The 16,347-nt window shown below is 33.7% G+C and overlaps 1 protein-coding gene across 2 annotated transcripts in view; it reads left to right on the forward strand.

Annotated features, from left to right (window-relative positions):
• Nucleotides 1-16,347, forward strand: part of LOC124367474 (annexin B10) — a 34,900-nt gene that overhangs the window by 17,951 nt on the left and 602 nt on the right. The window contains exons 7-9 of one of the 2 annotated variants that reach the window (XM_046824313.1): nucleotides 3,195-3,368; nucleotides 4,476-4,657; nucleotides 6,828-7,309. In XM_046824313.1, coding sequence (XP_046680269.1) covers nucleotides 3,195-3,368; nucleotides 4,476-4,657; nucleotides 6,828-6,884 — 413 coding nt within the window. In that variant the 3' untranslated portion in view covers nucleotides 6,885-7,309. Of the gene's footprint in view, nucleotides 1-3,194; nucleotides 3,369-4,475; nucleotides 4,658-6,827; nucleotides 7,310-16,347 lie in introns of those variants that run through there. The other variant, XM_046824312.1, reaches the window with a different exon arrangement.

Below are 16,347 nucleotides of genomic sequence, written 5' to 3' on the forward strand. Positions count from 1 at the left end.
CATATTTACTAAACTCCTATTATTTTACTAAACCTTCAAAGTACTCTCCATTAGATGCATTCATTTTCCGTACTGTTGAAGCATTTCCGGAACTTGAGTCAACTTTGATATCCCTCAGTGCCCTTTTGTAAAAATCTTTTACTACCTTTACGTTCGCTCTACAAAACGCTTCCCTTTAAAATTGTTCTGCCTTCTCAGAAATATATATTATAAATATTAAATATTATAGGAAACTAAGTTGCATGGGTTAGGTCTAGTGAAAATTAAGGGTGGGGAGTGAAATGCCATCTCTGAGACAAGAACGTAGCCAAAAAAAATTTTTTGAGGGGGGGTCAAGCCGACTGATATTTTTCCATGGTGCACAGAAAAGTAAGGCAAGTGCAATCAAACGCTCATTCCCCATTTTGTTCCTTACAAAGTCTTGACCTGTTTCAATGTTGAAGACAATCTTTCAGCAGTAGCCTACATGTCAGTAATACTGAATTATTATTGAAATTGTAATAATCGTTTGCTAAAAGTAATTGAAAAAATTGGAAAATTTGGGGGAGTCCGGACTCCCTCGCTGGTTACGTCCTTGCCCTGAGATATCAAATAATGGGTCATTTTTTAGGAAGTGTTTGCTGGTTATGAATTTCACAAGGAGTTATTCAGACTATTACTCATAATGAGTCAAACATCAATTAATTTTTTGTGTTTGACATTATACATGTTACAGCTGAAAAAAATAAATAATAGTAGACATGTCCACAGACATGATTGATGATGATAACTTCTTGAAAAACCTTGTAACAGATGTGGCATGGTACTTTATTTACAGCAAAAAATATCAGTCAATTGCTCTCAAGATGACGTTACAGAGACTGTCTTTTTCAACCTCCGTAGATAAACACTGCTCTTTAAGAATCTAAGTGAAGCTGTAACAGGAGTAACAAAAAGCAGAAGCAGATGGGTCAGTGTTTTTACTAGCAGTGCTGCCAAAGAAAAAGAAATTCTCCACCATCAAACACCCGTTAAATATAGATGACAATTCCAGCCAATTTGTTAACTCTACCCTGCAGTGTGTAAATAGAACAATTTCATCATCATTTATCTCAAAAAAGACATTTATTATTTAGTATTTGTGAATGATTACAAATCCTCTACCGCTTACATTTGCACATCAAACACTAAAATACAGCATTTTTCTTGTTCAAATTTGTACAAAAAGTAAAATACATAGCATCTGCAGTGTGTATTTTACTTGTACTAAATTGTGAAAGATGTGAAATTATGATATGACATTGCTTTGTTGAGTAGAATTATGTATTGAACACGTAATTTTTTCAACAGCATATACAAAAATAAAAATTATTGGAAATGTAGGATGAATAGGGCAGGTAAACAGTAAAATCATGATGTGATTTTATGTGGAACTCTTCAACGGTGATTTAGTTCATGGAAGATGGACTGAGACATTTGAAAACTGTGGAGTATTGATTAGAAATTGTGTACACCTAGTAGAGTTAAATTTCTTAAAAAACTGTTTGCTCACTTAGGACTAGAAGCCGAGAAACCTCTTATTGCACTTTGTCCTATAAGGACCTTTGCACTTGCTTCTGGATGGCATGACATTCAAGATGAGTAAAGTTGGGTGTAGGGGCTGCATCCTGTTGAAATCCCACGAGGAAGGATAGCAGACACACTATATCTACGCCATGTCACCTTAGAACTCTGTATATCTCTAGCCAAAGCTGGCAGGGGGTAGAGCTTTCTCATGTCCAGGCTAGCAACAGCCTTGAACACTAAGGATGCTCCATCCAATCCAGCAGTCATCCTTAGCAGCAGACTAGTTCTATTGATCTATCGTCCATCCAAAAATCTCAACATTTGCAGTTAGCGTTGTGCCGCTCCTGGTTATTCATATGGTTGACCAGATAAAAGTGACATATCACTTTTGCAGTACCCAGTTCAACATGAAGGAATAAAACAGCCAGATGTGAATTTTTTTCCCAGTTGCCTGATACAGATCACAAAAAGATGATCATGTTGTTACTGTTGGTCAGTATGGTCACTCAGGTTTGAGTTGAGTGATTTTGTTTAGCCACCGTCTTAAGAATTTGACTCTTTCAGATATTAGTTTGAGACTTTAAGTAGTGGATCATTCCAGTAACATTAAAATTTAAGTAGATGGGACAAGGCTATTAACAGAGGTGTTGGTACTGCACAGAGACATGTATAACTTTAAAAATTTAAATTTAAAAGAAAATATAAATTGGAATGACCATATAACTACACTTTGTTTAAAGTTATCTAAAGCAATATTTATGATTAGAAAACTATGATTTCTGCAATGAAAAGCTCTTAAAATGGTATATTATGCATTTTTTACTCAATTGGTTTATGGTATTGAAATGTGGAGAAATACATTTTAAAAAGAACATTAATAACATTTTATTAAAACAAAAAAAGCAGTACGTTATATTTTTGGTATTAGTTATAAGGATTCATGTACAAACAAAAATTTCAAGAACTTCATATTATTACAGTTCCTTGTTTAGTTGTGTATAAACTGTTGCTTTACATGGCTATGTCAAATAACCAAACGTATCAAAACATCCACCAATATAACATGAGGGATGCAAACAATATTATAACCAAAACACTAACCTCCAAACAATATTCATTAGCAACATTATCTCTTGGATCGAAATTATGGAATGCACTGCCAAATAGATTAAGATACCATTCAGTGTGTTCAAAGGCAAATAGGCTTTTTCCTTTTGGAACACCCATTTTATGAAGTAGATGAGTTTTTTGGGATTAATCATGAAATATTGTTGATCTTAGTAAATTCTTTTATCTGTGTTGTAATTCATATTTAATTAATTAATTGATTTGTTTTAATGGGTTTTTTATTTATTTAATGTATTGCTTCTTTTAAAAATCTGGACGAACTGGAGGATTGCATTGCTCTTAACATTGAAGTATACAATGATGTGTTTTCAATGTGACAATGTATGAAAAATTGCCATGTAATCTTTACCAGTAATAAATGAGTATAATTGTGTATCATAACATTCACTCACCAGAATAGAATGAATCATGTGGGAGCCTCATGAGGGTACAAGTACTCATTCCAAATTTCCCTCAAGTCATTTCATCATTTTGGAAGTTGAGATACAACAAAATGTACCATCTAACCAGTTATCTTGCAGGTGAGGGTAAGTTGGGGACCAACGAGGAGGTGTTCAACAAGATCCTGGCCCATGAGAGCTACGAGCAGCTGCGCTTGGTGTTTGACGAGTACAAGAACATCTCAGGGCGTACACTGGAACAGGCCATCAAGGATGAGCTGAGCGGGCCCTTGCATGATGCCATGATGGCTGTCGGTGAGTTGTCTATCGTTGGCTTCGCTTGAAAATTGTGTTTACTTTAGCACAAGGTCTCTCATAAAATTTGAACTTTGATTTTGCAGTTGGATATTAGGTATTCTGCCACGCTGAAGTCTTAGTTCTGGTAGAGAACATTTAATTTTTGAAGACCCTGAAAGTATAGAATCACCCAACACGGACTTTTCACAATAAATAGTGGAATATTTCTTCAACAGGCTTGCAGTCAGGGTGTGAAGGTCAGGTATGAAGAAAGGATTAAAATCTATACGAATCTGAAAATACTGGTTGTTTTAGAGAATTCCTATTTTTCTCCCTTGGGCCATGAACAAAGTCTGGTTGAGTGTAAATTGTTTCAATATGTGGAATTAAAAAATATTGTAGTTTAGTTATCCTCTTTGTGTTAGTGTTTCATATTGCTGCCAATACAATAAAATTTGACTTAACAGTTATCATGAGATTATTACAGTATTACTGTAATATTTACGTACTGTAATATTTTGAAACTTTGATGAGAGGAACTAGTACAGAAATGGACGCAATCTTTAAGTGCTTGTGAAATAATGTCAAGTCCAGTACAGCAGAGCGATTAGGAGAATTGAGGAAAAAGAGATTTAGTTAACAAGGAATTGGTGCTTTGACACGGAACAATCACTCAGGAAAAGACTGTCAGGATTGTCTTTAATGAGCGTGATCAGTCGAGAAGCCTTTTAGTAGCTTTTATTCAGAACATAAAGGGAGCAATACAGTACTGTACTAATTTAAGGAAAACTTGGAATTTAATTGGATCAGGATTAGGATTATGTTAGTCCTGTAAGTAATTGTATTTACTATATATTTATATGATTAAAATTAATGTCATTGTTATTTTTTTTATTTCGTATAATTAAATTTTTTTAAGGATAAGATTATTTATATAATACTACCTACCCCATTACAAGGAATCAAATAATGTTTTCAACAATGTATAAAATGTGAAGTACTGTTTGAATACAATTGTTAAAATTTAAATTGTATAATAGTAATAGGATTTTGTACATTCATGGAATATCTTTTGTCACCGTAAAAGTGATGTCAATGATGGTAATTGCTTTCGTTTGTCGCCAGTGCAATGTGTTCAGAACCCGTTGACGTTCTACGCCAAACAGCTCCACGACGCCATGGCCGGAATGGGCACCAAGGACTCGACACTCATCAGGATCATCGTCAGCCGCAGTGAGATCGACCTCGGAAACATCAAGAAGGAGTACGAGCGACTCTACGGCAAGACACTGGAGAGCGTCGTCAAGGTTCGTAAATTTCACTTGTTTTTGTGATCTGTATGCTATGGTCCCCTATTTTTCTAGAGAATAGTTTTTCAAATTTTGATTTTAGAGTACTTGATTAGTTTAAAAATTTCTTTAAAGCATGTGTAACTTTTGACAGATATTTCATCAATAGATGTTTTTTTTTTTCAAATACACACGGTTAACCCGAAATTCCACATATTTGAAAAAGTACTGGTCCATACCAGTGAAACTAATTTTTTAAGTTCCCCTAATAAGGAATTCAAGCAGAGTTCATAAAAAATTGAAAAAAGTATAAAACAATTCCTCTAACAATGTTTTTTATTCACTTTCAACTCAATATTTATAAAACGAAGTATTAAGGCGACATTATGAATTAATAAAAAGAAAGATTTAATCCTTAAGTAAACATTTTTGAATAAAAATAAAATACACAAATCTTTTACATAAATTAAAAGTAAATTTGTAATGAACGAACAAATAAAGAAACAAATATTCTCAGACTCGACTGCTGACTGTTAAAGTGGTTGCAACAGGTCTGAACTCATTTCACTGTTTTTTATCTCCTAATTTATGGTTGAGTTCAACATAGCCATGTTAAAGTGTTAAAAAAAAGCAAAAGCGTTTTATAATTTTGTGTCTGTGCAAGACTCTTAATGCTATTTTGTTCATGGCATCTTTATACAATTCAAATTCAAAGTACGTATTTATTGCACATTGACAATTGAGTAATTACATAAGTAATACAAACAGGTGCATGGTCAAGTATAACTAAAATACAAGCGTTGCAGTATGTACTACATGAATTGTCTATATAGTATTATGTCTATACAGATTAATAAATCATCCTTATTTTACATAGACTGAAGTGATAATATGGTGTATTAATGAATAATTGCATGGATTGGGATTTTAAAATTGATTAGTTATATTATTTGAAAAATCTTTCTTCATTTCATTTACACTGTAATAAGCCTTTTTTATAAGGAGGTTTTTAATACTATTTTGAAAATTATTATTTTTAAGCTCTTTTAGTGATAAAGGTAAACAATTATATAACCGAATTCCCATATATAGTGGACTTTTTTCAAATAAAGAAGTTTTATAGATTGGAAAGGCAAGAAGAGTTTTGTGTCTAGTAGTATGATTATGCTGATTTTGGATTTGTATGGAAACAATTCAAAAATATATAAACCTGGTAGTGTGAGTATTTTAGATTTTTTTAAATAGTAGTTGGCAGCTGTCTCTAAAGTTTGCACTAGCCATTGCTCTCAGAACAGCTTTTTGGGCTTTGAATACTTTTTCAAAATCATTTCAGAATTCATTGAACATAGTCATAATATACAATTTTACAAGTAGAAATAGATACTGAATCTGCTAATATTTTCATTGCAAAGCGAAAAGAGCTTAGTTTGTTTACTAGATAATTAACATGAAATTTCCAGTTTCAATTTTTATCAATTTTCAGTCCTAAAAATGTATGTGAATCGCCTAGGTTTAATCTGCTTCATTTCAAGACACTGTTATGGTTATTTTTTGTTTTAAAATGCATTACATTTGTTTTAGTTTGATTTAATAATAGTCCAGCAGAATTAAACCATTCATCAAGTTGATTTAGAGTTCTTGCGATTGATACCTCCATACTTGTTCTTGTTATGTTGTTTTCTTGAATTGGTATATTTGTATCATCAGCAAATAAGATAAAATCAGTATTTGGAAAGGAAATTGGTAAATTATTAATGTAGACTAGAAAAAGTATTGGACCTAAAATTGAACCCTGTGGAACACCATAAGCTGTGTTTTCCCGATTAGACGTAATTGTAACTGAATTATCATTCATGGTAGTTCTTTGTTTTCTGTCTTTCAAATATGATTATAAATATTTTAATGCTTTTCCTTTAATTCCAATTTGAGATAATTTAGATGAATTCGGATTAGTGCAATTACACTGTACTACTGTGAAGTTGGGGATGTAATGTTATGGTATCCAAAGTTGCAAGTTGTAATTCCTCCTGAAACAAACCACCATTGAGATTCATCGCCTCACCTCGTTTAAAACCCTTAGAATTGTAAAAGAAGTGAAGTTGAAGAGGAGTTTTTGTCGAGAGTATTTTTGAATCTGCTTATTTTTGTTGACTTTGCACACATTCCAATTTTCAAGGGCTTTTTTCAGAGTGAAACATCAGGGGACTACAAGAAAGCTATGGTGTCTTTGATCGGCGGTCCTTAAACTATTCGTCTTCGTTTTCATTCCTTTACCCAGCGATTTTAAACTTTAAACTTTGTGCCTGAACAATATAAGAAAAAGTTAATTATATATCTCAGGTTATAATTATATGTTATATTCCTTGTTATAAAACTGTTAAGAAACAAAACCAGATAATGTTCATATAAATTGTACGTAATGATGTAAGAACATAATTTTTAAGGTACAGTACTTAGTTTTAAATCTTAGTTTGTTTTAATCTTACATGTTGTCATGTCTTCGTGCATTCATTTGCATGAATCTCAGGTTGCTTGATCTGTTTTCAAATGTCCTTTTATAAATGTTATATATAAATTGTAATATGTTGTGTGCATTTATATTGGAAAAAATATTTTACATTATGAATACAATTTATTCAATGTTACTAAATAAAGTATTTGTTGTTGTAATAGTTGGTCTTCATTTTGATCCGGTTGTTCCTCAACAGTAATCAAGGACATAACCAGCAAGGGGGTCCAAGGGGTCCGTACCCCCTTCCAAATTTTAAATTTTTTAAATTACTTTTTAGTAAACAATTATTATCATTTAAATAATTCAGTATTACTGACATGTACTGCTGAAAGATGGTTCTCAACAAAGAAACGGGTCAAGAACTTTTTAAGGAACACAATGGGGCCTTATTGTCTGTCCACTACAGGAAAATATTAGTTGTCTGGACCCCCCCCCCCCCCTAAAGGCAGTAATCTTGGGTCAGAAGAGAATAAAATATTAAGTCTAGAATTGGACGTATTTTTGTCTGTACTTCTTTACAATGATTACAATGATACACTACAACCTCATTTATCCAGAGCTTTTTATTCGGATCAGTTTTACAGAGTACAGAGAGTACATTTTTTGGAATAGATTACAGATTGGAGAGAGTAATCCCATTGTAATTTGTTTTGACATTAACACAGGTGTGGCATTAAGCATAATGTGTAACAACATGCATTGATACATCAGATTAAAAATTTCAAATCTTGACATCAAACTCCCAGAAGGATTGACTCAAGTCGCATATCGTTATGGACACGATTTCAATCGACCAAGCTGTCCAATTATGGTACGCAACAATGTGTTGTGCAACAAACAAGCGCATTTTTACGTTATCAACAATATTGACCTATGAGAGGTTGGTAATTGTTATACTTCTGGGAGATTTTTTTTCTCTTAAGACAAGAAGCATAGAAATTGCACCTACTTCTAAAAGGACCTTTTCGCTGCTTTCAGAATGATAGGATATTCTGGATAGGTAAGGTTGGGGGTAGTGGTTGCCTCCTGTTGAGATCTATGAGGAGGAATTTAGGGCATTAATCTTTATCATATCGCCCCAGAAAAAGGGGAAGCCAGCTCTGAAGCAATCTTTTCAGTCAAAGCTGGCAGGAGTTGATATGCCCTTATGTCTGGGCTGGCAAGAACCTTTGACTCTTAAGGAACAAACCTCACCAACTCCAACAGTTATCTCCCGCAGTAGACTAAACCTAATGAATTACCCTTGCACCCCAGAATCTTGTCATTTGCGGTTAGTGATGTGCCGCTTCTGGACATCCATAAGGTTGCCCAGATTTAAGTGACACATCGGTTTTTTCTGTGCCCAGTGTGAGTTCAACTGGAAGGTATAAACCAGGCATAAGTGATGCCTGCTGGGGAATTAAGGAGATATAAGTTATTGACTTCAGACGATGTTTAAAATGTATCAGCAGCTTATTCTTCAGTGAAAATGATTATAATAATAAAAAATAGAAAGATGTCAACTCAATCTGATGCCACAGCGATATGATGGTCTTGGAACATCTATGTGATTGTACTTCCTGGAAGCAGTGTACCAAAATTACACGAAGTAGACTGACCGATTTTTCTGAAACAGTAAAACTCATATTCTTTGTTATTATATAATTCTTGTTTTCTTTATAGTTAATCTCTGTAAATTAAACAATATATTGGTCCTTTTACTGTTATATTTGCAACCAATAAATTTCTTATCTGTGATCGATTGTGTTCATACCGTATTCCTAGTTTCTGTGCATTTTCGTTAAACTGAATCAATTCTAGTCCCAATCGATTTGGATAAATGAAGTTTTACCGTACAGTTACTAATTTCTTTAGTTACAAAGTTGCTATATAACATAGCTATTTATTCTAAAAATCCTAACTATTACATAAAAATAATGTCAACAAAAATGCATACAACGCTTTTTTAAACAAGAGCTTTTAAAAAAAGTGTAAGCATTTCCCACAAAATATGAATTGCTTATACTTTAATTTGTTAGAATTGGATAAAACACGAATAATTTTGTATTGGATTTTTTTGAAATCTGATAGTTTTTAACTAGTTACTATTTTTGAAGTACCGTAGTGGAAATAATTTTAATAAAGTAATGAAAACAATCACTTTATTGCCCAACTTATTTACCAAAAACAGCTGATATGTGCAATATGATAAAAATAACTTTATAAAGCATTCTGAACAGTGTAAGAGGAAACTCACTACAGTTAATAGCTACATTGAAACTGGTTATAAAATGGTTTGAACTAGATTAAACTGGCATATTAATATGATTGAAACATTTCAACCGGAGAAATCAATCACTTTCTCATATTGCTTATCAGCAGATCATGCCAATATATTTGTGAGCAACATTTTGAAAATGTACCAACTGAGCCTCCTTGTTACCATGCACACTCAATATCTATATATATAAAAAATGAATGTTTGTATGTTTGTCCTTTATGGAATCGTGAACTATTGGACCGATCATGATGAAAATTTGTACGTATATGTATTTTTCCACAGAGAAGGTTTATAAGCTATGCCCATCCCTTTCCCGATTCAGGATTCCGCCCCACTGGTTACAGAAATACCCATAAGAAATGCATTGCAGCAAACATATGTTAACGTCTTTTCAAATTTTTAATCAGCTGTTCTTTGTAAACATATATTACACTTATAATTTTTAAAGCATAGAGTAAGCTTAAGAGAAACGACAAATTTTGTTTAAACTGTTTTTGCAATCACTGTTTAAACATAGACTTTACTATCCAGATAATACAATTCAAATTTGACGTAAAAATTCACCTTTAACTGCAATATATTTATTTAATATAAACCATGCTCATGCTTGATCAGAAGAGTAATGCAGATATCATAATTACTATCTTACGTTGGCTACAAATATAAAGAATGTTATAAAATCAACCTTAGTTGTTTTTTTTGACAGAAGTATGGTTCTCAAAACTCCGTGTGTACATATTCTCTCGATCGAGACAACAAAGCAAGCTCAATCGTGGCATCGGAGATATAACTAATTTAATCTAAAATTTATTATAGTAAAAAAAAAAAATTTACTAAGTAATATAAGGACTTCGGTTCTTAAGATTTGCGTGCGAAGCCGTGGGTAACAGCTAGATAGAGGCAGGAATATGGTACATACCTTCATAATACGCCCAAGAGGCTCACGATGGAACGACTATCAATTATCTCAGCAATGTTTAGAATGTGATAGAAAAAGAATAAGTGAATATAGTGTACTGTTTTCAACGGGAAATTGCGTGCGAAGCCGCGGGCAACTTTTGCAAAAAATTATTGAAATGCGCAGCAAAGCGCGCCGGGCCCGCTAGTTTTAAATAAATCAAACTTTCACTCAAACTTTAGGTTGTGATTATGACTATTATCATATTATTGGGAATTTTTAGAGAAAATTTAAACAGTTCAGGTGTTTACCCCTTTACACAACATTATGACTCTCCTCTGTTGCAAAACTAAATATTAAAACTAAAATTATATATAAAAAATAATGTAACTATATTAAAGCTAAACATCTAAAGACTAAGTCAAAGTCAAATATTCTTTATTGCCATGAAACATAAATACAGGCATACATTCTGATTTATTATCCTAGTCTCTTCAATGTGCCTACGGACCCTATGAACCATGTAAGATTTCTATAAAAAACCACATTGACATATTCGAAAAAAAATTTGTAATGTGTAGTAATACACTTCGTTTTTCATGAAAAAACTTCATTTTTCGTCAATGTGTGATTTAATTGAAATAAACTATTTTTATTGTTGAATATCACAAAAATCTAAATGATTATGAAACTATAACCAATTGGATAACTACAAATAGGGGTTTTCATGTTGAAAATATTAATCACAGTTCTCAACTAAAGAAGAAGATGAAGAGGAATATGTAAGTTAACCTTAAAGTGCGCTTGATAATTTGACCTTGGTTCCATTAGCGTACATTTAGAGAGTTAAAATAATTCTGTTTTCGCTAAAGTTAAATTGAGAGAAGGTAGAGGTTGCATCCGGGTTTGAGAGTGAGTAGCATGGTATTACAGTCACCTTCCTCCAGGGTGGCTTCGGACCTTCTCTCATTAAACAGATCAATGTCTTCCAAGGTCATTGGTCTCATTACGGGGCATGGTCACCTGAGGAAGCATCTTCACAGAGTTGGCATCCTTCAGGAGGATCCGCTCTGTGGAAGGTGTAATGAGCAGGAGGAGACTGCTGAGCACCTGCTCTTTGATTGCCCTGCAATAGCAAGAGAGCGGTATGCCATCTTTGGTAGTTTGGACAGGGGTGGTGAATTTTCCAGGAGGACTTGATAGGTTGTTTTCGGCGGTTTATTGAACTGCTGAAATTGTAGACTGGTGGGTCTCATGGTGTGTTTCCGGGGTGCGCAAAAAGCCCTTGAGGCTTAAGTGCATGGTAGTAGGCTGCCCCAAGAGAGAGGAAAAAAAAGTTAAATTTATTTTCTATCTCTTGGAATAAGAAATAGCAAACAAATTATTTTTAAAAAAGCACAACTGGTTTTACTTGTAGACTCACCTAAGTCACTCACTTGTAAATTTATTTTCTATCTCTTGGAATAAGAAATAGCAAACAAATTATTTTTAAAAAAGCACAACTGGTTTTACTTGTAGACTCACCTAAGTCACTCACTTGTAAATTTACTTTCTATCTCTTGGAATAAGAAATAGCTTACTTACTTACTTACTTACTTACTCTCAGGGCCATTTATATCGGAGGTGATATTTAGCCGCACCAACAAAGCTCCTCCATCTTGAACGGTCCTCCGCATCTTCCTCTGAAGCGCCCACCTTCTCCATATCAGCCTTCACCTGGTTCCACCATCTCACTTTCGGTCTCCCACGGGGTCGTCTTCCTTCTGGGTTACCGTACATTACCCTCCTCAGTTTGCATTTCTCTTCTCTTCTCAAAACATGGCCTGCCCAACGGAGTCTTCTGCACTTTATTTCTCCTATTACATCCGTACTATTGTAGAGCTCCCTGATTTCTCTATTATGTTTTCTTCTCCATACCCCTTGTTCATATGATGGCCCATAAATTTTACGTAAAATTCTATTCTCGAAAACTAGAAGCTTTTTCTCATCCTTCTTATTTAGCCTCCACGTTTCGGATCCGTACAAAAGCACTGGACATATAATTGTTTTGTATATTCTAGTTTTAGTTTTGTGAGAGAGAGATTTGGTTGAAAGTATCCTATTGCATGCATATGCACATCTATTTGCTGAGTTGATCCTATTTTGTATCTCTGGTTCATCTGTGTTTTTATTTGATATTGTGACCCCAAGGTACTTAAAGTTCTCCACTTGTTCGAAAACATGCCCATCAATTTGTAGGGGTCCTCCTCTTTGATTTTGATTCCTTCTAAAGTGCATATATTTAGTTTTTGCATCATTCGTCTTCAACCCCACTTTCTCTGCCTCACTCATAAATAGTCCAGTTAGTGACCTCAAATCATCTACATTTTCTGCAAATATGACAACATCATCATCTGCAAAAGCCAGGATGTTTAGTTTAGCTCCAACTTCCACCCCTAAATCCCTCTCTGCTACACTCTGAAGTGCTTCTTCCATGGCAATATTAAATAAGATTGGAGAAAGACCATCTCCTTGCCTGACTCCTGAGTTTATCCCAAAAGGTACACAGTCCCGACCATTAATTCTTACTGAGCCTCTTGACTCTGTGACACTCATCTTAACTAAGTTTATTAATTTTCTCGGGATGCCAAATTTATCTAGTTGTGTCCACAACTCCTTTCTGATTATGCTATCGTATGCTTTTTGAAAGTCAATAAATATGGCAAAAAATTCTTTATTATATTCCCAGTATTTAGCTAATATTTCTTTGAAAATGAAAATCTGATTTGTGGTTGATCTGCCCTTTATGAACCCTGCCTGTTCTTCCCTGATTATTTCATTTGTATAATGTTCAAGTCGGTTTAAAAAGACTGTATCTGCATAGATTGCTTGACAAGGCTGAGGAAGATAATACAGCAAATAACGCAAAGGACTTCTACAGGAAAATAAGATTCTTCAAAAGAGGTTTTACCCCATACCCATATGGGGTAAAAAACAGAAATGGAGAGTTGGTGACAGAAAAGTACAAAAGTTATAGAAAGATGGAGAGAGTACTTTTGCGAGCTACTAAATGTAGAGGACCAAACTAGGGACGAAGAGCAAGTTGGTGAATACTATCATGTTCAACCAAATATAGAACCACCAACCATAGAAGAAGTAAAGGATGCAGTCAAAGCGCTAAAGACCAACAAAGCTCCTGGGAAGGATGAAATAACAGCAGAATTCTTGAAGAAAGGAGGAGAAATAATAGTGGAAAATCTATGGAAACTAATACTTCGTATTTGGGAGAAAGAAGAAATGCCAGCTGAATGGCAAGAAGCAATAATAATACCTATACACAAGAAGGGTGAAAAAGAAGAGTGTGTGGTAACTACAGAGGCATCTCACTACTCAGCATCCCATATAAAGTTTTATCCAAAATTGTTTTAAACCGACAATAAGAAATAGCAAACAAATTATTTTTAAAAAAGCACAACTGGTTTTACTTGTAGACTCACCGTATACGTGAGCACCATGTATGGCTTACATCGCAAGACGAAACGTTGATAAAAGAATAGTAAGAGTTTTGATTGATTTTCCACATGACACACAATCCAATTTCTTCCTGAAGGTTGTAAATCAATACATTTACACATTTCTACATTTTTGTGAATTACATATAATATAAACAATAAACTAAAAAAAAGACAATACGGATATTCCTGTATGCCACATTTATTACAATTTTGATGGTATGGAGATGTCTGTATGCCGTGTTTTTAAGGTTTAAACTTATGAAAGACTTAAAATAATTTATCTATGAGCCTCCATCTAGGTGGAGGCTTTTGCCATAATAGACAAAAATGCTGAACCTTTAAAAATGCAGTGTTAATGTCACACTAAAACTACAACTCATGGAACATTTTCTCCAGATAATATGTCATTTCTTCAGTCATTACTAGAAAAAGAGTTGTGTTCAGTTTAGTGTCCACCAATACATTGAAATGCTTTAATTGTTCGATAACAACTATTTTATATTTTCAATCTTCCTGATCACCCGAGATTTGAAAGAAGAAAAATATGACATTTTTCAGTTTACTAAGTGATTCAAAGGCAGTTGCGCCTTAAAATGTGGTTAAGAACAGAAATAGGCAATATATATATGCTATATATATATATATATATATATATATATATATATATATATATATATAAAGCTATATATATGCTACATCTGTGTAGTTTGTCAGTTTTTAAAGTAAAGTTTCAAGTACAAGTAAAAGAGAGGGAAAATCACAAACAATTTCATATTGCTTTTGGGATAAATATGTATTGAGGAAGTTTAAACAAATACTTCATTAACCCTCTCCCAGGTGAATTACTGTGACGCGCTTTTGGCGCTACTGGACTGGATTAAATCGGCCACTCTGCCGCGAGGGGACACTTATTCGTGTTTTTACTAAGTTAAGAACTTTATTTTAATAAAACTATTATGTTTTGTACATCGTTACAGAGATGATTAAATCCTCTATAATAACGTTGTATTTATTAAAATAATAACGTGATCAATTTCGCTATCTCGCAAACACCTTGAACCTGCCATGTATGAAGTACAGAACCAAGTGTAAAGACTGCGAAAAGAACTAACGAAATGATTTCAGTAAATAAGTGGTTATAAAAAGTCCCAAATAGTTCATAAAATTACGTAAGATAGCAGCACAAGTCAGAAAGAATTGTACTACTTAACAACTAGATCACCGTCCATGAACTAATCAATGAACCGTTTCAAATTATTAATCCTAGATAGCGTTCCTAGTCATAAAACTATGAATAAACAAGGCAACAATGACACTGCCAATAGATATTTCCAGTATTAGTTCCCCAAACAATCGTATGACAGCAGCACAAAGCAGAGGGCGTTGATAAAGCAGTTGGAGGCGATTGGAGGAGTTTGGACTTTAGCGCCAGGCGCCCTGCCGAAGCGTTTCGAGGCGTTTGCCCAGGAGAGGGTTAAAATTCTTGTTCTTAAGAAATAAAAGCTGAATAATGATGCAAGATTACTCTCAAAAAGTTTTTACAGATATTATTCTATCTTGAAGTACACTATTTGAAAATAAATATAAATATCTATTACCTGTATTTATATATGATTTGGTGGCTGAACCCATATATTTAATTTGAATATTTAGGTTTATCAAATCTATAAGCATTACAGCTGTATCAGAGGTTTCATTTATAAATCCTACTTTGACAACTGGATTTACAACTTTATCAAGGCAAATAAATGTGAATCTTGAGTTAAGTTCCAATTCACTTTCCTCGTAGTGCATCGTCTGGAATCTGTTGGTACTACAGACTTGGCTCCTGAAATCTGTAGTCATGTTCGTCTGAAGAGGTCAGAATGAACTTGTAATATCGTTTGACAAAAGAAACACCTAGACCACACGATATAGTGTAATAAGGGCGAAGGAATATTCTTATTGTCTTATCAGGTGCACAATTGAGTGCACTACGATGTGATAGACACAATCTCTAAGCACGGTGGAGCAACCGAGTTTTTTACACATTACAAATCAGTTCACCTGTTCAACCCTCAGAAAAAGTCTGTTTCACATATCTGATGGATAATAATAATGAGTATCAATGGTTACTTGCAAATAATAATCTGAAATATTTTTACAAAAATAGTTAAAATCAAATACTAGTAATTAATGAACTTAAATAAAACAGGTTATGGTGTTATTTTACTTTGTACAAAATTGCAACAAGATTCACATGGGCCAAGAATGTAGCCATGAAAGAATTTTGGGGGGTTAAGACGACTGATATTTTCTCTGAGTGGCAGAAAACTGATCATTCCCCATTTTGTTCCTTAAAAAGTTCTTGACTCATTTCAATGTTGAAAACGATCTTTCAGCGGCACATGTCTGTAATACTGAATTATTTAAATAATAATAATCTTTGCTAAAAAAGTAATTGAAACAAATTGAAATTTTGGAGTTTCGGACTCCTTGGACCCTTTACTGGCTATGTCCTTGCCATGGCCATACATTCTCGTTCTAAGTCATTTATTTCATATA

This window comes from Homalodisca vitripennis, chromosome 8 (genome assembly GCF_021130785.1).
Source record: "Homalodisca vitripennis isolate AUS2020 chromosome 8, UT_GWSS_2.1, whole genome shotgun sequence".
Classification (NCBI taxonomy): domain Eukaryota; kingdom Metazoa; phylum Arthropoda; class Insecta; order Hemiptera; family Cicadellidae; genus Homalodisca; species Homalodisca vitripennis.